Source organism: Aethalodelphis obliquidens, unplaced genomic scaffold (genome assembly GCF_003676395.1).
Source record: "Aethalodelphis obliquidens isolate GAN/ISIS:26980383/991018 unplaced genomic scaffold, ASM367639v1 scaffold7, whole genome shotgun sequence".
Taxonomy (NCBI): domain Eukaryota; kingdom Metazoa; phylum Chordata; class Mammalia; order Artiodactyla; family Delphinidae; genus Aethalodelphis; species Aethalodelphis obliquidens.
The window spans coordinates 49,243,256-49,269,207 of record NW_020837951.1 but is presented as its reverse complement, the minus strand read 5'-3'; the positions used below and the strand labels follow the sequence as shown (position 1 = coordinate 49,269,207).

General features: G+C 36.3%; 1 protein-coding gene across 4 annotated transcripts in view; it reads right to left on the bottom strand.

Moving 5' to 3' along the window:
- Positions 1-10,295: 10,295 nt before the first annotated feature.
- The window catches only part of PTAR1 (protein prenyltransferase alpha subunit repeat containing 1), a 45,861-nt gene continuing 30,204 nt past the window's right edge, over positions 10,296-25,952 (bottom strand). For all 4 annotated transcript variants that reach the window (XM_027105710.1, XM_027105711.1, XM_027105712.1 and 1 more), the window contains 3 exons: positions 24,969-25,182; positions 19,443-19,747; positions 10,296-17,298 (listed from right to left, as the gene is read on the bottom strand). In XM_027105710.1, coding sequence (XP_026961511.1) covers positions 16,956-17,298; positions 19,443-19,747; positions 24,969-25,182 — 862 coding nt within the window. In that variant the 3' untranslated portion in view covers positions 10,296-16,955. The remainder of the gene's footprint in view (positions 17,299-19,442; positions 19,748-24,968; positions 25,183-25,952) is intronic.

Genomic DNA, 25,952 nt, shown 5'->3' with positions numbered 1-25,952 from the left:
AGCATAAATCTACAACTTGTGCAACAATAAAATTCTCCTGCCAAGTGGATAGATAGAGCTGTGTTGTTACCATGCTGCTCAAAGAGAATCAGGTATGCATTTTAATTCTGTTTGCATAGAACAGAGAATAATCCTTTAGGCTTCTGTATAGTTTGCTAAAATAATATATGGTTGAGAGATTTCAGCTATAGACTCTCTTGATCAATGTTGAATCTTAATGTAATAGAAAGTTAAGTATTTCCCAAATTCTTCTATGGATCACTAGTTCTGGTGGAAGGCAGTAGTTATTATGTGGAAGAAAAAAGTTGCAAGATTACATAAATCTGAACAACCTGAAGGAAGCTAAAATTTATAGTTTGTTTTTGTTGTTTTGTTTCTTAATTTATTGCAAGGCTTCTATGAGCCTTTAATTGTGAATTTCCAGGAGGAGAATAGAGATGAAAGATCTAAAATGTTTAGTATTCCCTTTGTAAGACATCTTTTGAGAGACAGACAAGGCTGTATCATGACTTTTGTGGGCCCTTTCCTTCATAAAAAATATTAAAGAATACATTTTATAACTATATTGGTACAAAGATGAATATATTAATATTATATAACGAAACATCTTCTTTGACTTAAAATTTTTTTTGCCTCTGATTTTAAAAGAAATTAAGACATTTTTATGGGCTCCTTAAAGTATTATGGACCTTAGACATTGTATCTGCTCTAATAGGTAAGTCGGCCATACAGAGTGCTACATAGGAGGAGTGAGTCACCACACAAAACCTACAGAATGGAATCGAGAGGCACAATATGGCATTCCATCTAAGGTACTGAGATGGTGGTCTACAGGGTCATTCCTTTCCTTCATGCTATGGGAACTGAAGAAACAAAAGGACACACACACTATGGGCAAGAAAGCAGACTGTGGCAAATCTCCCTATCACTGATTCTATGTGAACTCTATTCAGAAATGTTCCCTTAAACTGAAATACTGTATCTATTTTTATGTGTTCAGTGTAAATCTACATAGGGTTAGGTTCAGTAGCTGGAAAAAGAGATTCTTAGTTTCTCATCTATGCATGTGAATCTAAACATCCACATTGGCTCATACTCAGAGCATCTTTGAGAGAGAAAGTTCCATAGCTTAGATTGACGTTACCAACCTTTATTGTAGACAATACTTTCAATTCGTGGTTCTATTATTTATCCACAGCAAACTCTCTGGCTAGAGATAAGAGATGAACTGTATTGATCCTTACTTGGCAAACAGAGTAGGGGTAAGAAACTGTGGGTAAGGCTCATGGTGACTTGGGCATGATACCAAATTTGACTCTTTTAGCCATGTTGACCATATCACCCAAGACTGAAGATTCATCTTGAAAGATAAATTAGTAAAAGGGAATTTTCCATACAGTCAAGGGATGTTCAACTCCGGAACAGAAGTATTTTATTTTTCTACTGAGAGTGTGTTTACTCAAAGATAAATTGCCACTTTCTGGCTCAGGAGCAAAGGTAAATGGATCCCAGAAATACACAAGGTCTATATGAGAATTTAGGACATCATAAATGTGGCATTTCAAGTTAGTGCAGAAAGATGTATTATTTAATAAGTGTTATTGGGTTGGCTGACTAGACATTTCTGACGAAATAAACTGGATCTCCATCCCACTCTTTGGGATGCAGGGCATGCAAGATCTTAGCTCCTGGATCAGGGATCAAACCCTTGTCCCCTGCAGCAGAAGCATGGAGTCTTAACCACTGGGCCACCAGGGAATTCCTGATCCCACTCCTTATATCAAAATAAATTCCACCTACTTCAAAAATAAAAATGTAAAATAATGAAGAGATTAAAATACTTGAAGAAAGCACAGTGAATATTATTTATAATCTTGGAGTGGAGAGGGCTTTTCTAAGCATGACACAAACCCAGAATTAGAAAGTAGCAATGAAAGTACATTAACCTTAAAGAATGTCTGTACCAAAAAAATTGAAAACAAAGCATCAAAAGAAAACCTTAGAAAATTATGCATATAACATAATAAAGGGCTACTTTTCCTGATATAAAAACAGCTTTCACAAATCAACAAGAAAAAGGAAACAAATAGAAATACAAAGGACAATAAAGGCCAATTCCTAGAAGAAAAACAAATGACCAACAGATCTGTGAAAAGGTGCTCAACCTCTCTAATAATTAAAGAAATACAAAAGAACAATGGTAATATTTTGCATCTATTAGATTGGCCAAAACAAAACAAAACTTGATAATATACTACCTTGTTAAAGATGTAAGAAAACAGGCATTTTCATTATACACTCTTACTGTATAATGTGAGTATAAACAATATTTTTAAAGGACTGCTTAGCTAATAAACTTTGACCCTGAAATTTAGGAATCTATCACACAGAAATACTCAAGAGTGATGGATGCTTACTGTAAAATAGTCATACATTTCAGATATTTTTGCATTGCACAAGTATACAAAGACATGTACCTATTCAGTGTAGCATTGTTTATAATAATGATATGGTAACTGAAATGACTATCAATAGGGAACTGGTTAAATAAACTATAGTATACCAAAAAAGGAAGATTATAAATCATTAAAACAAGGGAGGCGGCCCATGAGTTCTTAAAAGGGAAATTGTCTGCAATATATTGTTAACTGAACATTCAAGTTACAAAACAGTATGTTTAGAATGATCCCATTATTTTTTAAATGTTAGATATTCATCCAAAAATTTGGAGTAACATATACCAAACTATAGTAGAGTTAGTCACTCTATCATAAATACCTATAACATTTAAAATGTTTATAACAAGGATTTATTATTCTTATACTCAGAATAAGTAGTTCAGAAAAAGAGCAAATAAAAAAATACTGTTAGTCCATTTTAATAGACTTGTATTTTTTCTAAAAATGCTTTTTCCTCCTCAGGCCCAACTAGTCATCAGGTGTCTTATAGCACTGAAGTGCCAAGCAAGAGAATTTCTGGTCACTTTTTTTTACATCTTTATTAGAGCATAATTGCTTTACAACGGTATGTCAGTTTCTGGTTTATAACAAAGTGAATCACTTATACATATACATATGTCCCCATATCTCTTCCCTCTTCCATCTCCCTCCCTCCCACCCTCCCTATCCCACCCCGCTAGGTGGTCACAAAGCACTGAGCTGATCTCCCTGTGCTATGCGGCTGCTTCCCACTAGCTATCTGTTTTACGTTTGGTAGTGTATATATGTCCATGCCACTCTCTCACTTTGTCCCAGCTTACCCTTCCCCCTCCCCGTATCCTCACAGACAACTTTTTTTTTATATACCTGACCTCTGTATGGCTGCTAGTGCCAGAAGGAATTGGAAAAACTGTCACCATTGGCTTGAAAGTTCATACTGAATTTCTTTATTAAAGTTAGAAACCAGGAATCTGTAATGAGCACATGCTGTGAGATTTCCCTGCTGTTCCAGACATAGCAGTGATTGTTTATGCATATTATATATTATAAAAATATAAGCTAATATATTCTCCTCATAGAAAATTTGGTAAATATAAGAATTGAAAGAACAAAATTCCTCACAGCTTCTCCACTCAAAACAACTACTGTTAGCCTATACTTTTAAAAATCTTTTTTCCCCACTTCTTCATTTTTACAAGTATGTGATCATATTGTAAAAACAATTTTGTGGGACTTCCCTGGTGGTCCAGTGGTTGAGACTTTGCCTTCCAATGCAGGGGGTGTGGGTTCAATCCCTGCTCGGGGATTGAACCTGCACTGAACCCTGGTGTTTTGGCCGCATGCTTCGTGGCCAAAACACGAGAGCTTAAAACAGAAGCAATATTGTAACAAATTCAATAAAGACTTAAAAAAATTGTCCACATCAAAAAAAAAGAGACAATTTTGCATCTTGCTTTCTTCACTTAGCACATCACATTATTTTAAAAGCTTCTTCGTAAACATTTTAATAGCTAGTTGATATTTTATTATTTATCTAATAACCCCCCTGTATAGCTTGACATTTAAGTTGTTTTCAAATTTTCATTAATATAAATAATTCTTAGTGAACATCTTTATATATAAAGCTTTTTCTTTTGTTCAGGATTTCTCTTTAGGGTGATTCCTAGAAGTGGGATATCTGTATTCAAGGATGTCAAGAGTCCTTATACAAATGACGAAATTGCTTATTCTTATTTACACTCCCACCAGTAAAGAGAAAGGGTACATGTTTTATTATACTTTTGCAAATATCTGATATTATTACTAAAAACGGGGAAAACCAAAAACCTTTGCTAATTTGATAGGTATTGAAGTCTTATTTTAATTTGCCTTTCTTTGCTAAGACTGATATTTTTCTGCCCTGTTAAGGTACCTTTTTGTCTTTTTGTGAGTGTGTGTGTGTATGTGTGTGTTTGTGGGTATGTGTACTATCTGTTTATACCCTTTACCCATTCATCTACTGGGCTCTTGATGTTTTTCTTATCAAATTGCAGGAATTCTTCATATATCAAGGGTGCTTATAAATTTTTTTTGTTTTGAAATAACCCTAAGCTTACAAAAAATTTGGAGGTAAAGTATAAAGAACAACAACATTCATTTTTTCATTTGTGGCGTGCTTACAAATGTTGCCTCAAGTTCATAGTTTATCTTTCCATTGTTAGGATTTTGTTTTAATTTTAGACTTAAAATTTGAGTTTACTGGGCATTTATTGCGGTTGATCAGTTCTTTTTTTAATTGAAGTATAGTTAATTTACAATATTAGTTTTAGGTGTACAAAATAGTAATTCAATATTTTTATAGATTATACTCCATTTAGAGTTATTATAAAATATTGGCTCTATTCCCTAAGCTGTACATTACATCCTTATATCTTACTTAATTTATACCTAGTAATTTGTACCTCTTAATCCCCTTCTCCTATCTTGCCCTTCCCCCTCCACCCCTCTCCCCACTGGTAACCACTAGTTTGTTCTCTGCCTCTGTGAGTCAGTTTCATTTATATTCATGCATTTGTTTTATTTTTCAGATTACACATACAAGTGAAATCATACAGCATTTTTCTTTCTCTGTCTGACTTATTTCACTAAGCATAATACCCTCCAGGTCCATCCATGTTATTGCACATGGCAAAATTTTGTTCTTTGTTATGGCTGAGTGATATTTCATTGTATATATATATACCACATCTGCTTTATCCATTCCTCTGTTGATAGACACTTAGGTTGCTTCCATACCTTGGCTATTGTAAATAGTGCTGCTATGAACACTGGGTGCATATATCTTTTCAAATTAGTGTTTTCGTTTTCTTCAGATATATTCCCAGCAGTGGAATTGCTGGATCATATGGTAGTTCTATTTTTAATTTTTTAAGGAAACTCCATACTGTTTTCCATAGTGGCTGTACCAATTTATATTCCCACCAACAGTGTACAGAGTTCCCTTTTTTCCACATCCTTGCCAACATTTATTATTTGTTGTCTTTTTGATTATATCCATTCTGACAAGTATGAGGTGATAGCTCATTGTTGTTTTGATTTGCTCATCCCTGATGAATAGTAACAGTGCAGAAAAACAAAGGATCATGAGAGATTACTACAGGTGACTATATGCCAATAAAGTGGACAACCTGGAAGAAATGGGCAAATTCGTAGAAAAGCACAACCTTCTGAGACTGAACCAGGATGAAATAGAAAATATAAACAAACCAATCACAAGCACTGAAACTGAAACTAATTAAAAATCTTCCAACAAACAGAAGCCCAGGACCAGATGGCTTCACAGGCGAATTCTATCAAACATTTAGAGAAGAGCTAACACCTATCCTTCTCACTCTTCCAAAATATAGCAGATGAACACTCCCAAACTCATTCTACAAAGCCACCATCACCCTGATACCAAAACCAGACAAGATATCACAAAGAAAGAAAACTACAGGCCAACATCACTGGTGAACAAAGATGCAAAAATCCTCAACAAAATACTAGCAAACAGAATCCAACAGCACATTAAAAGGATCATACATCATGATCAAGTGGGGTTTATCCCAGGAATGCAAGTATTCTTCAATATATGCAAATCAAACAATGTGATACACTATATTAACAAACTGAAGGAGAAAGACCATATGTTCATCTCAATAGATGCAGAAAAAGCTTTTGACAAAATTCAGCACCCATTTATGTTAAAAACTCTCCAGAAAGTAGGCATAGAGGGAACTTGCCTCAACATAATAGAGGCCCTATATGACAAACCGACAGCCAACATCGTTCTCAATGGTGAAAAGCTGAAACCATTTCCACTAAGATCAGGAACAAGACAAGGTTGCCCACTCTCACCACTATTTTTCAACATAGTTTTGGAAGTTTTAGCCACAGCAATCAGAGAAGAAAAAGAAATAAAAGGAATCCAAATTGGAAAAGAAGTAAAGCTGTCACTGTTTGCAGATGACATGATACTATACACAGAGAATCCTAAAGATGCTACCAACAAACTACTAGAGCTAATCAATGAATTTGGTAAAGTAGCAGGACACAAAATTAATGCACAGAAATCTCTTGCATTCCTATACACTAATAATGAAAAATCTGAAACAGAAATTAAGGAAACACTCCCATTTAACACTGCAACAAAAAGAATAAAATACCTAATAAAATAAACTTACCTAAGGAGACAAAAGACCTGTATGCAGAAAACTGTAAGACACTGATGAAAGAAATTAAAGATGATACAAACAGCTGGAGAGATATACCGTGTTCTTGGGGAAGAATCAACATTGTGAAAATGACTCTACTACCCAAAGCAATCTACAGATTCAATGCAATCCCTATCAAACTACCACTGGCATTTTCACAGAACTAGAACAGAAAATTTCACAATTTGTGTGGAAACACAAAAAACCCAAATAGCCAAAGTAATCTTAAGAAAAATGGAGTTGGAGGAATCAGGCTCCCTGACTTCAGACTATACTACAAAGCTACAGTAATCAAGACAGTATGGTAATGGCACAAAAACAGATATATAGATCAATGGAACAGGATAGAAAGCCCAGTGATAAACCCACGCACATATGATCATATGATCACCTTATCTTTGATAAAGGAGGCAAGAATATACAATGGAGAAAAGACAGCCTCTTCAATAAGTGGTTCTGGGAAAACTGGACAACTACATGTAAAAGAATGAAATTAGAACACTTCCTAACACCACACTCAAAAATAAACTCAAAATGGATTAAAGACCCAAATGTAAGGCCAGACACTATGAAACTCTTAAGAGGAAGACATAGGAAGAACATTCCATGACATAAATCACAGCAAGATTCTTTTTGACCCACCTCCTAGAGAAATGGAAATAAAAACAAAAATAAACACATGGGACTTAAAAGCTTTTGCACAGCAAAGGAAACCATAAACAAGATGAAAAGACAACCCACAGAATGGGAGAAAATATTTGCAAACAAAGCAGCTGCAGAGCACAGGGAGATCAGCTCGGTGCTTTGTGACCACCTAGAGGGGTGGGATAGGGAGGGTGGGAGGGGGACGCAAGAGGGAGGGTATATGGGGATATATGTATACATATAGCTGATTCACTTTGTTATACAGCAGAAACTAACATAACGTTGTAAAGCAATTATATTCCAATAAAGATATTTCAAACAAAAAAGAAAACATGGGGTATAACACTGAAATAACCAAGTAATTCCCTGCTTCCTACGTTCATCTGAAGTATATTGGAAAAAAGCATATGTAGTCATAATGATGATTTCACAAGTCAGCTAGTCATCGTTAATGCACCCTAAAGACAACTGCGCTCTAATTTGTTTTTGGCATTTTTTTTTAATGTCCTAGACACAAGTGATATGTTTAAATTCTTTTTACAAATGTAGGTAATCAAATCATTGGCTTCACACAGACAACAGTTCACACCTCCACCCAACTACCACTATCACAGCAATTAAACAGGACAAATTGGGAGACTGAAGTTGAGTTTAAAACACCACCACAAGTAAAAATAAAATCACACTTAACACTCATTTTAGGAGATGAAAAGTTTACTTAGAAATTGCAAACATTTAGCAAAGACAAGACATAAACACTATTTTCCATATTCTACAGAAATACAATAATTTATAGCTGGCTTGGTACATGGTCACATGATAAAAACAAATATAATGGGAAAAAAAAGTTCATTCTACTTTTCTGCCACTTATTACAACTTAATATGTATACCAGTAAGTACTGGAGGATAGCTGCATAGGCAGATTAGAATCCGAGGGCTGTTTGTTAATACATATTATTGTACTATAACAATAATATAAAAACAAAATAGGTACAGATATATAATTAACATGCAATTTAAGCTATTATTTTGAAGAAACAGGACAGAATTTAGTGAACACATTGAAAAATGTGTTGTTAATAATATGTTGTTATAATCAGCATATCATGGTATTTTACATGCACAGAAATCCTTCCTTCTTAAATAATGCTTGGCAAATTGAAACTGGTTGACCCTACTTCTAGAGAAAATTTTAAATGAAGACAAAAAAACGAGTGGACAATTCTGTTCGATGCTTTTCTAAGTATACTAAATAATTTTTAAAGTACCATAATTTCATGCCTACCTCACCACCTCCAATTTAAAGTAAAGCCATACTTTGTATTCTATGAATCTACACTGTCCAGTATAGCAGCCCTCATCCACAAGTGGCTTTTTGAGTATTTAAAATGTAGCTAGTCAGAACTGAGATGCACATGAGTGCAAAATACACGCTGAATTTTGAGGACTTACTATGGAGAAAAAAGAAGGTAAAACACCTCTATTTTGTATATTGATTACATACCTAAAAGATAACATTTTTAATATATTGGGTTAATTAAAATATTAATTTTATGTGTTTCTTTTTTTAATGTGGCTACTAGAGAATTTTAAATTACATATGTGGCTCACATTTATTTCTACTGGATAGCACTGATACAGATGTCTATAGTCATTATATCAGCCTTAGCACTTAGCATCACATTTAAAGCGCTCTGGAATACTAACTCTCAGAACACCGTAAACACACTCTGTATGTACGTTATTGCAAAATTTATTTTTATGCCTCTGCAATTACACATTTTAAGTGTAAAAAGAATTCACAAAATATTTAATCCTTAAAAAACGTCAACTAGAATATGGTTAGAGCTAAAGGAAATTCAATGCAGACTGTTATATTGGGGGAAAATAGTTTAATAGTGAAGACAATTAGTATCTTCAGTAAAATAAGTTAGCCAAACTTATCTTTAATGCCCAGGATCTGACCTTGCACCACAGATCATACATGTAACTTGTCCATTTAACCATAACCTAAAAGAAAATCTTAAAACAACACTGATTGCAACCTACTTAAATGCTCCATTTTCTGGAGAATCTTCAAGCAATGTAAATTAACACACATAACGGATTCTAATAGCAGAATATAGTAGCTAAGAACTATCCCTTAAAGTCCCTCAGTGTTAAAGTAAGCAACTACCTAGTGTCCAAGAGACGTGGATTGAAAAAAAGGTTTTTAGAAGCTATTAAAAAAAAAAGATCATTGCTCTTTTATCATTTTCTTCCCCTCCTCCTTTTTTAGTTTTTTTGTAGTAGAGGATATAAATATTTGGTATATTCATAATACCTCATCTTTTATTTTGTCCAACTCAAAAAACAAGTTAACCTAGTACATACTCCATTATTTTCCTAGGAACAACAAGCACCAAGATACAATACCAACAGTGGTGACCTCAGTCAGAAGCCAGCGTCATAGCCATGCATCAAGAACCTCGCCAGGAGGCAATGCCTAAATACGCTTGTGCTGCACACGCTGCTTCTCACAGCTCAGGTTGGAATGCTTGTTTTTAAACTGTTTAAATCTGTTTGCATTAGGTAAAGTCTGTCAAAAATGCTCTGAAAGCCACAAATTAATAGACTCTGAAACGACTATATTATTCATAAAAATTTCTCCTTCATTTTGAACATGTTCTCAAAAAACAAGTAGAAGTTATTTAATATAACTTCATACCTTACCATGACTACTTCCCCCCCCCTCCCCCGGTATGCGGGCCTCTCACTGTTGTGGCCTCTCCCTTTGCGGAGCACAGGCTCTGGACGTGCAGGCTCAGCGGCCATGGCTCACGGGCCCAGCCGCTCCGCGGCATATGGGATCTTCCCAGACCCGGGCACGAACCCGTGTCCCCTGCATCGGCAGGCGGACTCTCAACCACTGCGCCACCAGGGAAGCCCATGACTACTTTTAAGACACTGGAAAGTAACCAAGATTTAGGGAGAAATAAACAGTACCTATACTAGATAATACTAGATATACCAATGATTGCAGAAGACTACAGCAGTTCTCTCTAGAGTTCAGCAGCCTATTAAGACATTTAATCACATTTATGAATGTGCCTTGCACAAAGAGATACTACTTAAACTTTTCACATCTCCTGTCTTCAGACCATTTCTACATAAACAGCATTTTTATTACACGTTACTAACTCCAACCTAAATAAGCCTAATAATTCATGTCAAATGAGAAAATTTTTCAGTTTCAAACATATATTACTCTAAAAATATACTCCTCAATGAAAAGATGACAACAGTCTCCTTTCTGAAAGCTGTTACTTTGATGTTAGATTAATAATCAACTAAATATTTATTAAGCACCTACTATGATTGCATTCAGCCTATACTCATTCTTCAACCAACAAGAAAAAAAATATCTGCTCCAAATGCAAAATGACATTTGTGAGGGAGGATAACATATTAGCATTTCTAACAGAATGCTGTATGAGTCAATAACTGGACATGTGAAATTGTTCATCCCTATGACACTGAAAAACCTCAAATTTATTACTGATCACTTTATAAAGATAAATAAACATTTGAAGTATGCTGCATAGTACTTTGAGGAAAGTGACTGCCATACTTTAAATTAAGGCTGATTCCCTAAAGGTATGGAAGAAAAGTCAAAATGTCATGGTTCGCAAGCAACCGAAGACTTACTATAAACAGTTTACAGCAACATCTGGTTAATTCAAGCAAATGGGCACTTGTGTTAGGTTTCCAACTTTGCTTGAGGGGGCTGGTCTAATAAAGAAAACTGCCTTTAAACAGAAGCACTTCAAGCAAGTATGAAAATAAAAGTCCTTTGGATAAAATTCTTTGTAAAACCAGTATATAAGTTGAAATTCCAAATCTCATTTAAATATATATACATATATGTGAATACACACACATATGTATGCCTTAAAAGTATCTAAATTGCACTTACAATGCTGTACAGCTGTATATCTTTGCCTTGTATGTTTGAACCTGATTATGTATCTTCAGCACAATACTGTATTTCTCCTGAAGTTAAGAATGTGGACAACGATGATAAGACAGAGATAAATAAGCTAGTTTCAACTTTCTAGCCTTTAACAATTCTGACCTGTTGAATTCCTACAAGGTGCAAGGCTTTATGCAACATACGGAACGTGTACAAGATCTGACACAAAGCACTCTTTCAGGGAAACTGAAGTTTTAAGAAGCAAAAGAGTTGTCAGTTTGAAAACCAACAGTAATCACTTTCTCAATAGAATTTCTAAAAACTGAGATTGATGTCAACTAAAGCACTCCTACCTCTGCAAAACATGGAAAATAATGCAATACAGAAGCCATTTCCGTAGAAGACACGTGTAAGAGAACATTCATAATAGAACCACAGGGATTGAAGCAGTGAGATGAACAATGAGGCAGTCACAGAGCTACTGCACTGGTAGTAGTTTATAAAAAATACTATCTATACTAAAATTTTAAGAGCTAGTAATATACTTAGCATATTTTTGCCTTTTTTTGGCCACTGAATATAAAATTTTATCCTAAATTTACTAAATCTCCTACACCCTGAGAAATAATAACAGATTAATAAAAAGAAATGCCAGGGTTAGCTTTGTGGACCATATTATTGTCCAGAAAGCACAAGCTATATATAGCTAATATTCTTGGAAGCACAAGATTTCATCAGCAGAGTAAGCTGCTGCTCTCTATTTTTTTTTTTCTTTTTTTAAGTAAAGGGTTGGTTTTACAGTGTTAACATGGCCTAGTGAGAATACAGAAGTCAAAGTTGGGAGCCTGAAGTCCCTACCCCCCAGATCCACAACTGACACAACAGTTTTCTGTTTCCACTATGAACATGACCTATTGCTGTCCGTTAGGAATACATTATTCGACAGTTCTCCGAAAAGCACTTTGGAATCTTAAGCTATATATTTTAATGAAATTACAATTAACAATTATTGGCTATCTGGAAATATGGAACTCCTATCCCTCCCCTCTCCATACCCAAATACATAAAAAGCCACATTTTAAATTTCATCTCAGTATTTGCCTCTTTTCCTCCAATATTTGAAAAGATTAAGGTTCCATTTTCCCCCCCACTCAACTATCTTACGTAGGACTAAATTTGGGATGGGGTTCTTAAAAGTCCTTAAGATGAGGCAAAGGATTCATTTAGGACAACTGTATGGCGCTTCTTTTAGGGCAGAGGGCCACTGTTTCCCTTTAAACATGGGCTGCACAGGTTTTTGGCTGATCTTTATGCATATGCCGTCCTCTAAATGTGAGGCCTCCAACCCCAAAAACATTAGTTGTCACTGAGAAAGAACTAATTCTTCCTGGTAGGGTGCTTAAAAATGATAACTAATGACATGCAAACCAAAGCATCCTTCCTGCTCTTATCAGTAACTCACTTAAGGATAAAATATTCCATTGGGCCATGCCTAGCAAGTGGAATAAATAAAATAATGAGTCAATCAACTGTTTAATAAAATTTTCATCCTTTGTTTTCTACCTAAATGTTAGACTTAAATATAATCTTGCTCCCCCAAAAAGAAAGGCACTCGAATGAACACAGTATATACAGTTATTTTTTAAAAGACACTGTGTGATGGTAAGGAGAATTCTCAGGGTTGATTTTTCCTGCTCACTGCCTTTATAACACTGAATTTGCCTATGCTTTCCTGTGCCTCCATGAACTTCTCTAATAAAAAGGAGCACATTACAGAGTATACTCAAGTACAGGGAGGCGGCAGCACGTAAAGTGCTAGGGTTTGCACAGTTCTTTTTGAGAAATTTACTTAGAAGACAAAAAGTTCAGTTGTTACAATGCTGCTCAAATTTTCTAGCATACTTTAGATATTTTAAAGTTTTAAAATATAATTTTCTAGTAACAAAATAACTAAGCTCACAAAAGCTTTTTGCAAAAACAAAAGTGTTTCTTACTTCCTTTGATAAACTAAATATTTAGCATCTTCTCTAATACAGGGGAACTAAGGTAGAAATGAGATTGCTGCATAGCAAGTGGTAGTTGCATTCCTAAATTATATTTAGCCCTCATGTCAGATACCATCTTGTGCTATTAAGAGAAAAATACTAGGCTGACAATTTGTTCTCAAAAATATTAAAAGTTTTTACACACATGTAGGTATGTGTCTAAATAAGCATGAATTCACATGACCTGAATATATCTAAATGACACAGCCTACCACCATATATGCTTTCCTACAAAATGCCACATGAAAATCCAAGAACTTTTGTTTGCACATCTTGTGTTACATAAGCCCTTATCTGAAGACTTAAGTGGCTTTGAGTGACCTCCTGTATATTTAATCCGATAAATAATGAAGCCTTTAATTTAAATTAGAATTGTACCATAGGAATAAGAGATATGACTCAAAAGTCTGGGCCCAGAGTTTTCAAAGAGGTAATAAAATGCTAAAACCTAGAAAAGAAAGGGTTTTGAGTCTAAAATGACTATTCATGCACAGATACAGATCAACACGTCTTTGAAATCAGTTTCCTCAGATACTCCAAGAGTGGCTATGGCTCTATTGGCAAGATCTGTCCTCCAACATCATAAGTGAATAGAAAGTAGTGTTCTTGCAAATGTTCTTCATTTTTCTATGAATTTTTAATATACATTATAGTACAGTTAATTGATATTATACAGCTGCATTTCTTGGCTGGGATTTAACAAGCATAAACAAAGTAGTTTAATGCAGGAAAAAAATCTAAATTAACTTATTCTATATGCAATAGCTCCCCCTAAGTATCATGAAGGCAGAGTACATCATTCATTCACAATCCATTGCTCTATTCCATCAATTTCTCAATCATAACTCACTCTATGTATCACTCATGATTGATCTTTCTCATCTTCAGTTAAATCATTCATAAATTTAATAAATATTTAATGAGTCCTTACAATGTGCAAGGCACACAGAATCTGGGAACACGTTACCAAAATAGGTACACTTAAAAAAAAAAAAAAAGTCAGGTTGGGGAGGGTAGTGGTAGAGATATTTACAGATCTTATTGCTTTTTTGCTTGTCAGTAGTATTCTTGATCCACAGGATGGCCTACAATTCTTCCAGTGAAAGATGGATGACATTTGTATCAATCTAAATCATCTTTTCCTTTAACAATGACATATTTATAGAAAAATAAGTGAAGACTAATGAGTCCCTAAAAATAGACACATCCTTTCCACTGCATGAGCTCATTCATTCCAAGAGATAATATCGTGCTACAGCTAGTGAGTTTAGATGTGAACCATTTAGGGAAAAAATACAACCATCCAGGGCAATACTAGGTTTTTCAGTGAATGAACACTTGAAAACTGCAAATTTTAGAAATAAAGCAGCACACAAAAGTCAGATATAAACAGTATCCTTTGGATATTTGTATTTTTACTCCCTACTTAAAGCTATTAGGAAGACAGGAGACCAAGATATATTAAAGGACTGCATGGCTTCATGTAAGGGTGGGTTAAGAGACTTAAAACACATGAAGGCAGTTAACATCAAAGAAGGGCAAGAGACTCTGTGGAAGGTATAAAAAGATGTGGAGCATTATCAAATTTAGCTGATGTTTCACAGAGGATTGTCTGTATTCATGTCTCAACACTCTCACATCAAAGCATAAGAAGCCCTACTACTTAATACTTAAAATGATGATACTTAAAATGATGCTTGGAAGAATGGTAATACTGAGTGAGGCCAGAATTTGGCAACATATATTAGTGGAATGTGCTAAATCTTCCATGTCATTTGTGTGTAGTCTGCCCCCCAAGCCCCACAGGTGCTAAAAATCATAAATTAATAGTTTTATCCATAGAGGTCTAGGTAGACCTTGAGGTATTTGAATCAAAATATGCTTTGTACACAAAGGGTCATAGATTTATGCTCATAATGCCAATCATTTTCTCACCTAAATACTATAAAAAGCTAAAAAAGGGTAAATTTTGCCCTAAGAGAGAAGGACAGGCAGCTTCTGTCTACAAGGACCAGTCTAGACAATTTTTTTGGTGTTCTTAAGTCTCACTTGACAGTTTGCCACTCAACAAAATCATGACATACAAGTAAAGGACCTATTCTTTTCCCTTAAAGAAATGCTCCTCACTCAAGTCCAGAGTCTCCGTAACAGTGGTATAGGAGAGGTCTGCTTTTCCCTACATCTGTCTTCTCACCCTACAGGTGACCTACCAAATAAAGAGGAAAACAGGCAAAGCATAGTGGTCACACTTGTTTCTGCCACTATTACATTTCAAACACACACAAGATAATAGACAACTTCCATCATTAGGGGAACTTTTAGAGGGGCAGTTCATATTCATATTGTGTGTGTGTGTATGTGTGCGTGTGTTTAATGGGGTATGGAATTAACTGGAAACAGAGAGGAGATTATGTTTAGTACACATCCATGAAATACAACAGATAAGGAAAAATATACAAAAGTGGAGATGACAAAAAAATGGAATGGGAAAATAAAGAGAAAGGTGTGTGGAAAGAAGAAATGCAAAGCATTCTTTCATATTAAGACATTAGACATTACCTGGAACTTTCCCCACACCTGCCTCACCTACCTAAAAAACCCAGCCCTTATTATTGAAAAGATAAGATACAGCTAAAAGGTGGATACTTTGGTACGTTGTCCCTGATAAATTTAGTATCAAAGTTTTTAAACTGTTTTATTTTTTAAAATAAAGACTGAAGAACTAACCTTCAAAACTATTCATCCCCCCTGGCTTTTGCCAGTAAACTTTTAATAATCACTTCACAAAAACTTTATAGTTTATCCAGTGTATCCTTAATAACTTAAATTTTAAAAAGGAAGATTTTTAATGGACACATTTCTATGCATAAGCTTCCCATTTTTCATGGTGAATCTGGAGGAAAGTAAGTAGTAATAACTAAAAACAGCATTCTAGGTTTTTTTAAAATTGATTTTAATTGAGGTAAAAACAACCTATCAAAGCTAGTAGTAAAAATAATTTTCTACTACAATTACATAAACTCTTAAAATTATTTTTTTAAAAAATAACCATTTTTAAAATGGACTATATTGGAAGCATGTTGTTCATATAAATTCCAATACTTCTGACTTTGGTTATGTTGGTCTATGACTTGAGTAGAACATACTAGAGAAAGAGAAATGGTGTGTATTTTCACACATCCATCCATCTGGCCATTTGATTCTCAAAACAACAATTAGATCAAGTAATTTTGAATTTGTATTGTTCTTAAGCTAAACTACAACATACATTTTTAATTTAAAAAAAAAAAAAACTAGCCTATGCAGCAACCACACTGAGGTGGGTTGAGGTGTGTGTGAACCAATCTGGAGAACCAAATGAGAAAAGCCTCAAGTACAGGAATATAAAGGATGAGAAGTTTAAAAGAAAAAAATTAAGACTCACTGTTCAGCAGGAAGGAACTACACAATTATTTTATCCCCAAAGGAATGCCAGTTCTTAACAAAATAAATAAAATGAAAGATTTACTATGGACTTTTAACCTAAAGATGAAGCACATATAGTTAGACAATAATAGCAAACAGTTCATGCAACTATGTAAATAAGAAAGGAAAGCAATATTGCACTAAAAGGGGAACCTTGCAGGACTAATCCACCTCTTTCATTGACTCAATGTAACCAGCCATTTCCTGTATGCATTGGCAAACCTGGCCTGCTCCACGTTCCGGCAGGTGGACAATACTTGATCGATGAACCTGTGCTCCATTTCCAGGCCCAGGGAGTCTGGAGCAGGGGTCCGCTTCAGGCGTTTGGTTTCCTGGGAATAGCCTTGCTTGCTAGAGTCACTGAGTCCATCCACCTCCATTGCCTGAGATGTATGCGGTCCTGCTGGGATGAGGTGCAAGTCACTCAAAGTCCCCCCTGGGCTGTCTGCAGGTGACAACTGGACCACGCTGTGAGGAAACCTACCATTTAAGTGATGCTGAAGGTAGAAAACATGCCGCCTGTGAAAGAGGAGGGTAAGGAAGAGAATAGAAAAAGAAAAATCACATCACAAAGTCAAGCTTTTCAGAAAAGACAAAGAAGTCGATAATCTTAAAACATACAGTACTCAGTTCAGTGCCCCCTTCGTAACCCAGAGCTATCTGGGGGAAGGAGGAAGAATAGTTAAGATGTAGTCTCTGGGTATTTGGACAGAGCCTCACAAACCCAGATTACTGGTTTGTGAGAAAGAATACTACCCCGAAGGTGTTTAAAAAAAATGGACTGAGATGATGACAATCACTTGGTGTTGTTACACCTGTTACTATAATATGAAACTAGAAATGGGTCTTAGTTCAATCTCTGCTATAAGTTAAAATATAAAACAAAACCAAAAATTAACCTCATTGATATCCTAAAAGACAAGTGATTTTCAGAAACAAGAGAATTAAATATTAGCTCCTCTAGAGGCTTAGTGTATGGCCTCTATCCAATACTTTCTTTAATAAGAACAGAACTGCTGTGGTTGGACTTATTATCTTAGAAACCCTCTGAATTCTCCCTTAAATCCAGCACTATAGTCTTATTAAACACCGACATGCAGTAGGGATGTGCTGGGCTCTGAGAAAAGTATGTTAAAAGACACGGTTCCTGTTCTTCCTCTAAGGAGAGTTCTCCTGCCCTTAGAATCATCTGGAGTTATTTGTTAAAAATGAAGATCCATGTGCCTAATTTCCAAAATTTGTGACTCAAAGGGGTGCACATCTCTGTACGAAATAAGGTAAACTACCTTAGGTAGTTTCTAGGTTGTTATACTTCATCATTCATATTAATAACTCTAAGCCCTTAAAAGAGAATTCTATTCATTTTCCCAGCTTATTTGGGAGCAGACAAAGGAGCATATAACACCCATTTTACAGAGGACAAATCTTAAAAGGGCTGATAAGCTGCTTAAGGGCACTGAATCAGTAGAAAATATAATTCATTCCTGTAATATACAGGTCATCCCAACTGTCTCTTCTCCCCACTCCAAACTCCAATTAATCTTTATATAAACAAAGAAAGTTTCTGTTCTAATGATCTAGCTCTCTCTCAAACACAAATATAATTTTTAATATTCTTTGAGTCTTGCTATTAATGTGTCTAAATATAAAACAGCAATAAAAAATCGGTAACAACAAAACATGCAAGTCAAGATCTATCTTCTCTCCTAAAAATGTGTAATAAAAATGTTTTGTTTTTAAGGGAAAAAGAAAATTCTGTATTTATGAAGATGCCAAAGAGGGGGACTGTCTTCCATCTTCTAATATATCTTCCAAATATATTTAGACTGGAAAAAGGGAACAAATCACATTTAACTTAAAAAATACACAAATATTTAAAATGCCTACCTCCTGCCTAACACAGGCAACTCTTTTGTCTACAAACAGAATCCTGTAACTTGAAGTAAAATCTGTAGATATAATGCCAGAGATGCCTCCAACTAAATGATAATCCAAAATAAATCAATCGGGGGTTCCCATACCTGGATTTCATTTCAACATGAAAAGTACAGTCAAAGGTTCTTAAAACTCAAGTTATGAGGTTGCTAACCCTCTTTCACTCCTTCCTAATAATCCTGATTCACTCCCAAAGTACATATTACTTTAAAAAAGCAAAAAGTGTCAAGAGATTATACTTAAGGTAAAGTAATCTGCAGGCCATCACGGTTGGGAAGAACAATAAAAATGTCTAACTATTCTCAGGGTCTAATCAATGGTCTCAGCGCTGACTGTGCATCAAATTTACCTGTCAGGGTTTTTTCTTTATATTTTAAAAAACAGATGGCAGCACTCCATCCCAGATATGCTAAGTATCAGGATCTCCAAGGAGGGAGTCCAGAAACTTTCTTTAGTTTGAAAGTAACACACCTTATTCTGTGGCGCAGTCAAGGATGAACGCCACCACCTTGAGCCGTTGGCAAAGATCTGCATGAGGAACTTCATATTGATCATGACCATGAGGAGGAGTATATGGTAACACAAACTCCTCTGAAGCACTCAAGCAAAGTTCCACAATCAGATTACCATATTTACCCAAGTAGGCACGAGTCAGATGTAAGACCTTCTGTAGCTCTCATAAGGACACACACAGTTTTATGCAGGAAATAGATCTTCCTTTCTCTTACCTATGACACCAAAGGGTTTCATGTCCTGGGTAGGAATCAATAAGATCAGTGCTGAATTCAACTTCTTCTTCTAGAAGATGGGGAAGATTTATCCTTGATTCCTCTGCTGAAGCCACTGCTTCTTCATCTTTTGGAAGAACTATAGCTGGCTCACTTCTCAACGTATTTTGCTCCAATACAGAACCATCTGTCACAGTTTGGCTAACCAAAGACTTTAATAAAAACTGGCGGTAGTGAAATCCACTGTGGTCTGAAACATGCATGGACGCCCAGTGTTTAGTAGAAGATAGTTCATCAAGAAGAATCTTGTAGGAAGAAAAAAGGGAAGTGAAATAAGAAATTGCCAAAGGTTTTACTTTCTCCATTAATGCTTTGGATTTCTCTTCTGATTCATTTCTTGTTTTGACAACACCATTCCTACCAATATTTTGTATATAATGCCCAACACAGTGTTGTCATTTAGTGGAAGCTTGCACTTAGTGGAAGCTCAGTAAATTCTAATTTTCCCTTTCTTTTATAAAGTAATTGATTTTTTTTTTTTTTTTTTTACTGCCGCAGAATTTGCGGACCTTTCCCTAGACTTTGATCACATTCTGACTGGCACACACATAGAGAAGACAGATTCTAAAATAATGATAGACATTTGAGTGTTCATTTTCAAGTAATGCTTATATTGAAGGAAAAATATAAATTCAGAGATCACTTTGATGGAAACTTTCTTTTGCATTTAATGAATCTGTATTATACCTAACTTACTATTTGTTCAACAATAGACTCAATGTAATTATTTCTTCTTCACTGTAAGTGTCATCAGGGCAGAGACCATGTCTGTTTTGTTCACTACTTAATTCTAAGGGTTTACTACAAAAACATGATGCAAGAATAACAGGAATTTTCAAGTGCTCATGACTTTCACTATCTGTCTCAAACTTACTTAACATCAATGATAAATGGCTTTTTTAAGTAGGTAAGACAAAATTCAGCAGTGAATTCTTTAAATCTGCAAACTAAAGAATTTCAAATGGAATGATAAAAAGAAAAGCAGCATTTATGAAAAAATAAGAGTGGGATTGCTGGATCATATGGTAGCTCTATTTTTAGTTCCTTGAGGAACCTCCATACTGTTTTCCATAGTGTCTGCACCAATGTACATCCCCACCAACAGTGTACTACGGTTCCCTTTTTCCTACATCCTTGCCGACATTTGTTATTTTTGATGATAAACTTTTTGATGACAGCCACTCTGAGAGGAGTGAGGTGGTTTTCATTTGCCTATCTCTGATGATTATAATTTCAAAACATTTTCATCCTCTCCAAAACAACCCCTATTCCTATTAGGAGTCCTCTAATTCCCCATTCCCCCTATCCTCTGGCACCCACTAATCTGCTTTGCTTATTCTGAATATGTCATATAAATGGAATACTACTTTCAATCAGCATATTGTTTTCAAGGTTCACCATGTTATAGTATTTATCAGAACTTCATTCCTTTTTTATGGCTGAATAACAGACCACTGTATGGATATACCATATTTTGTTTGTCTATTCCTCAGATACTGGACATTTGGGGTATAACTTTTTTTTTTGGCTTTTATAAGTAATGCTGCTATGAACATTCTCATACACACTTTGGTATTAACATATGCTTTCGATATTTTTGGATATATACCTAGCAGTGGAATTGTAGGGTCATACATGGTGTTTCTATGTTTAATTTTTTGAGGAAATGCCAAACTTTTCCCCAGTGGCTGCACTGTTTCACATTCCTACCACCAATGTATAAGGGTTCCAATTTCTCTACATCCTTGTCAACACTTGTTATTGTCTTTTTTATTTTAGTCATCCTAGTTGTGTGAAATGGTATCTCACTGTGGTTTGATTGGCATTTCCCCAGTGGTTAATGCTGTTGAACATCTTTTCATGTCTTTCTTGGTCATTTGTATATCTTTTTTGGAGAAATGACCCTATGTGCTTTTTCAGGTGACACACGGTATCAGCTTTCAATTGGCTAGTAGTAATGAACTCTGTTCAACTGTGACTGTTTCCTTCCACCCCACCCTCAAATTAGACTATTTTAAAATTTTACTTCAGTGTATGTCCACTGAAACACACAAACATTACAGGGAACAAAAAATAGAAAATTAAGACCTCTCATAATTCTACTCCCTAGCACTGGTAAACATTCTTTATTCTCTAACCTTTTTTTTCTGACTAGAAAATGCATGCTTATAGAAAATATAAGAAAATATATCTGTAACAGCACTGTGTTTGTGTGTATAAATATCTGTTGAGCACTTACAATACGCCAGGTACTGTTCTAAACATGTTAAATAGCATTCAATGCTAATAACATAAAAAAAATTGTAGTAGGCCCATCTCTTATTTAGTTTTATATCCTTAACCTATAATGAACATTTTTCTTTAAATAATCTTCTAGAATATAATTTCTAGTAGCAATAAAATATTCCACTTTGTGATGGACTGTAATGTAATCAATCCCTTGTTACTAGAGGATTAGGCTGTTCCCAGTTTTTTACTATTATGAGTGGTATTTTTATATACCAAACTCCCATATTTAATATAACAGCCAGTGTTTATTGATTAGTATGAGCACTTGTGATAGCCACATTATGTAGATTCTCCCACTTAATTTACGTCCCTCGATGAGGTAGGAATTATCATCATCCCCAATTTACAGATGAGAAAACTGTAGGTTAGAGAGGCTAAGCAACGTTCTTAAGGCCACACAGCAAATTGGTGGGAGAGTCAAGATTCAAATTACGTCTGTATGACCACTGAGTGGAGCCTTTAATCACTATATCATACTGCACCTCCCATTTTTTCTTTAGGATGAACTCCTAGAAGCAGAACTGCTAGATTAGAGATAACACACATTTTGCGGGGGTAACATCTGGTAAATGCTGCCATGTTGCCCTTTGGTAAGATTATACCAATTTCTACAATGCTTGTTTTTATACCCTTATCAATGCTGAATATCAGCACTTTAAAAAATCATTTTCAGTTTTCTAAGTAAAAAAATGCCACTCAGTTCATATGTATTTTTAAGCTGCTCTAGACAACTGGTACTTTTGTGATTACTTCCTCTAACAGGCAAAGCATAGTACATGATCTCCTAGCTGGGCCCAATGGCTTACAAGAACAGAAAGGGGATTTTGTAAATTCAGTGCACTTCACTGAGAGTGAGAGACAGTAGCAGTGGTGACAGGAAGAGTGCCAAGTCCCCCCAAGGGCAGAGGAGGGCAGACTGACAACATGTGAGGCTAGCAGTGGACCAGGGCAGATAAGTCAACACATTACTAATGCGTTGTCATCTTCAACAATGGATGGTCTCAAGGAACCAAGAATTTCACCTTGGCCTCATGTTTCTGATTTATGGGAATGCCACTTTAAAAGGTTCACATAAAGGCAGGAAAGTTTCCAAAGACCTCTCAGCTTACCTGGACTCTGCCTTCCTTTATCCTCAACCCTCCCCTTACCTCTTTCCACCTCCCACAGGATACCAAGTCGTGGAGCGGAGATGACTGGTTTTAAAGCACTCCATATCCGTCACAACCCACCAGATAACTTGAATTCATCCCTCCCGACACCCCCACAGTGTAGCATCCCTCCCTCTGGCAGCTGTTTCCAATGAGCCCAGTTTGGATGAGGAGCCATTTCTGTGATCCCACTGTACCCGGAGATTCCCTCAGTTCCTGCAAGCGTCACACTGCTTTGTAACTGTCGGTATGTGTTTCTTCAACTAGATTTTTCAATTTGTTGAGAGCAAGCTTTTTGTCTTTATGCCTCACCCAGTGTATACAACAGTGTCTGGGAATGATAGGGTTTCACTACTTTTTCATGAATGAATTGCACTGAGTTGACCTAGCAAATTGGTAGGCAAGTTTCATCTAAGTTTTCTATCTATGGGGAGCAGAGAAAGGAACTAAAATTTAGTGAGCCTCTATTAGGTGCCCAGTACTTTATACACATTACCCCAAATAATAGGGGAGCAGAGAAAGGAACTAAAATTTAGTGAGCCTCTATTAGGTGCCCAGTACTTTATACACATTACCCCAAGTAATTCTCAGTAATCCACTGAGGCAGGCAGTAGAGCCCCTATCTTACAGATGAAAACATTAAAGCCTTACTTTACACACACAGCTAATAGGGCCAGAATCTGAACTCAGGTTAATGTGATTCTGTCTTTTCTCTTTCCACTCCATTAGGTAGCCTCCCCTCCTGAAATGCAAAGCCATGTAAACTGGAGGGAAGGGCTTCTCTTCCAGAACTGTTGGCTTAAAATCCCTCAGAAGTGAAGGCTCTCCTATTTATCCTGGAGGAATCTCTGGCTAGGACACAGAGAGGGGAGAGGGGAGAAGGGACCTGAAGGGAGACGTAGGAAGCGGGTGGTGAGTAAAAATTAGAGAATGCTTCGCTATTAATCTGAAAGCACCACATGAGGCATTCTGACCACTTTAAATTGTCTCAAGCCTGGGAAGCTTTTAGAAGAGTACCCTAGATTCTTAAGGCACTGATACCACAAGAAGTGAAGAAAAAATAGAGAAGCTGTAGTATGTAAGAAGGAGCACAAGGATACCTGGCTCTCATTCTGATGAATAATAAATGATACAACCGTGGCTAAGTCCGAGCCATTAAAATTCTATGGAAACTTCCATCTCCTCATTTCTAAACTAAAAGGATTAGGCTGTGACAGTTCTCAACTGGCTCTGCATCCAAATAACCCCCTGAGCCTGTGAAAAATACTGATCTCTAAATCCTACCTTCACTTCAATTCAGTAGGCCTGGGGTGGGACACAGGAATTCTCAGGTAATTTACAGATTCAGCCAAGTTTGGGAACACCTGGGTGAGATCCTCTGTTCCCTCCCCAGCAGAGGAGATTGTGAAAAGGCAGCCAGCTGATTTAGCACTTTAAGTCACAAAACAAAAGACTACCAAGAAAGAACAATTTCAGTTCCATAAGGTTTAATAATCTCTTCCTGTTTCAGGGCAAAATGAGTTATGCTCAGTCTTCCTTACTGCTTAAACCTGCTTTGTTCTACCAAGGGACTAGCCTTAAGAGTGTCAAGGGCTCCCCTGGTGGCGCAGTGGTTGGGAGTCCGCCTGCCGATGCAGGGGACACGGGTTCGTGCCCCGGTCTGGGAAGATCCCACATGCCGCGGAGTGGCTGGGCCCGTGAGCCATGGGCGCTGAGCCCGCGCGTCCGGGAGCCGGGGCCCCCAAAAGGAGAGGCCAAAACAACGGGAAGGCCCCCGAACGGCAAAAAAAAAAAAAAAAAAAAAAAAAAAGTGTCAAAACCATGCTGGTGAGGAATGCAAACTTTTTAAAAAAAATTACCAGGGTTTCTCGGGAGGTATCAGTTCTTACAATCCTCTCCGGCCTACTGGGTCATTAGTTCCTCTACTTCTCTCTTTTAAAGCTCCTCTGAGAAGGAACTACTATATACTACCAGAAGATTTAAATGGCAGGCAGGAAGTATGCCTAGGGACATAGAATAACAGCCCTACCTTGACATCTAGCTTGGCCAGGTGCTGTAAAACCCAGATGCGATGGGACCAGGCATTATAGTTGCTTGGGTATCTCCCTGCTGCTTCACCACAGACCTCCATCTCTTCTCGTATTAGTTGCTGTGTCCTTTCTGCAGGAATTATTCCCAAGTTTCCTTTGGTCACAAAGGAAGGCAAGGAGGTTTCCTGAATTAGCTGTTGTAGCACCCATCGCCTGTTAAGGTAACATGTGGGAAAGAAATGAGGAAAGAAAATAAACCACAGAGGAAAACAACCAGTTTTCTTTATTCTCAATTTAATTTCCATTCATAGACAATGCAAAATAATGCCCAGTTTTCAAACTTTTTTGGGGGGGGGTTGTTTTGTTGTTTTTGTTTTTAAAGACATAATTAATTTGAGCAGCACGGATATGGGTGGTGGCGGGGAATAAAGGACAAAGATTAAACAAAAAGCTTTCCGAAATGTTAACATTTGTCAAAAAGAGAATGTCATCAGTTCCAAAATGACAACTTCAAAACTTCATTTGGCCAGGAAATGTAAAGGCAACGTGTGTGTGTGTGTGTGTGTGTGTGTGTGTGTGGTGGTACTGTGTGTGTGGGAGGGGGTGATATTAATTAATGGCTGGTAAATAATCAAGAGGAGCATAGTTCACTTTTATTTATTTTTTAAGATTTTTTTTTTGATGTGGACCATTTTTGAAGTCTTTATTGGATTTGTTACAATATTGTTTCTGTTTTATGTTTTGGTTTCTTGGCCGGTGAGGCATGTGGGATCTTAGTTCCCTGACCAGGGACTGAACCTGCACCCCCTGCATTGGAAGGCGAAGTCTTAACCACTGGGATACCAGGGAAGTCCCGGTTCACTTTTCATTATATGTGCATGGCTCATCCTACGTGTATTTGTTTGTTTGCAAACAAGAAGCTGTATTAAGCTTTCATGAAGCAAAATTTCTATATTATAGCACAGAATCTGGAAGGAAACAAA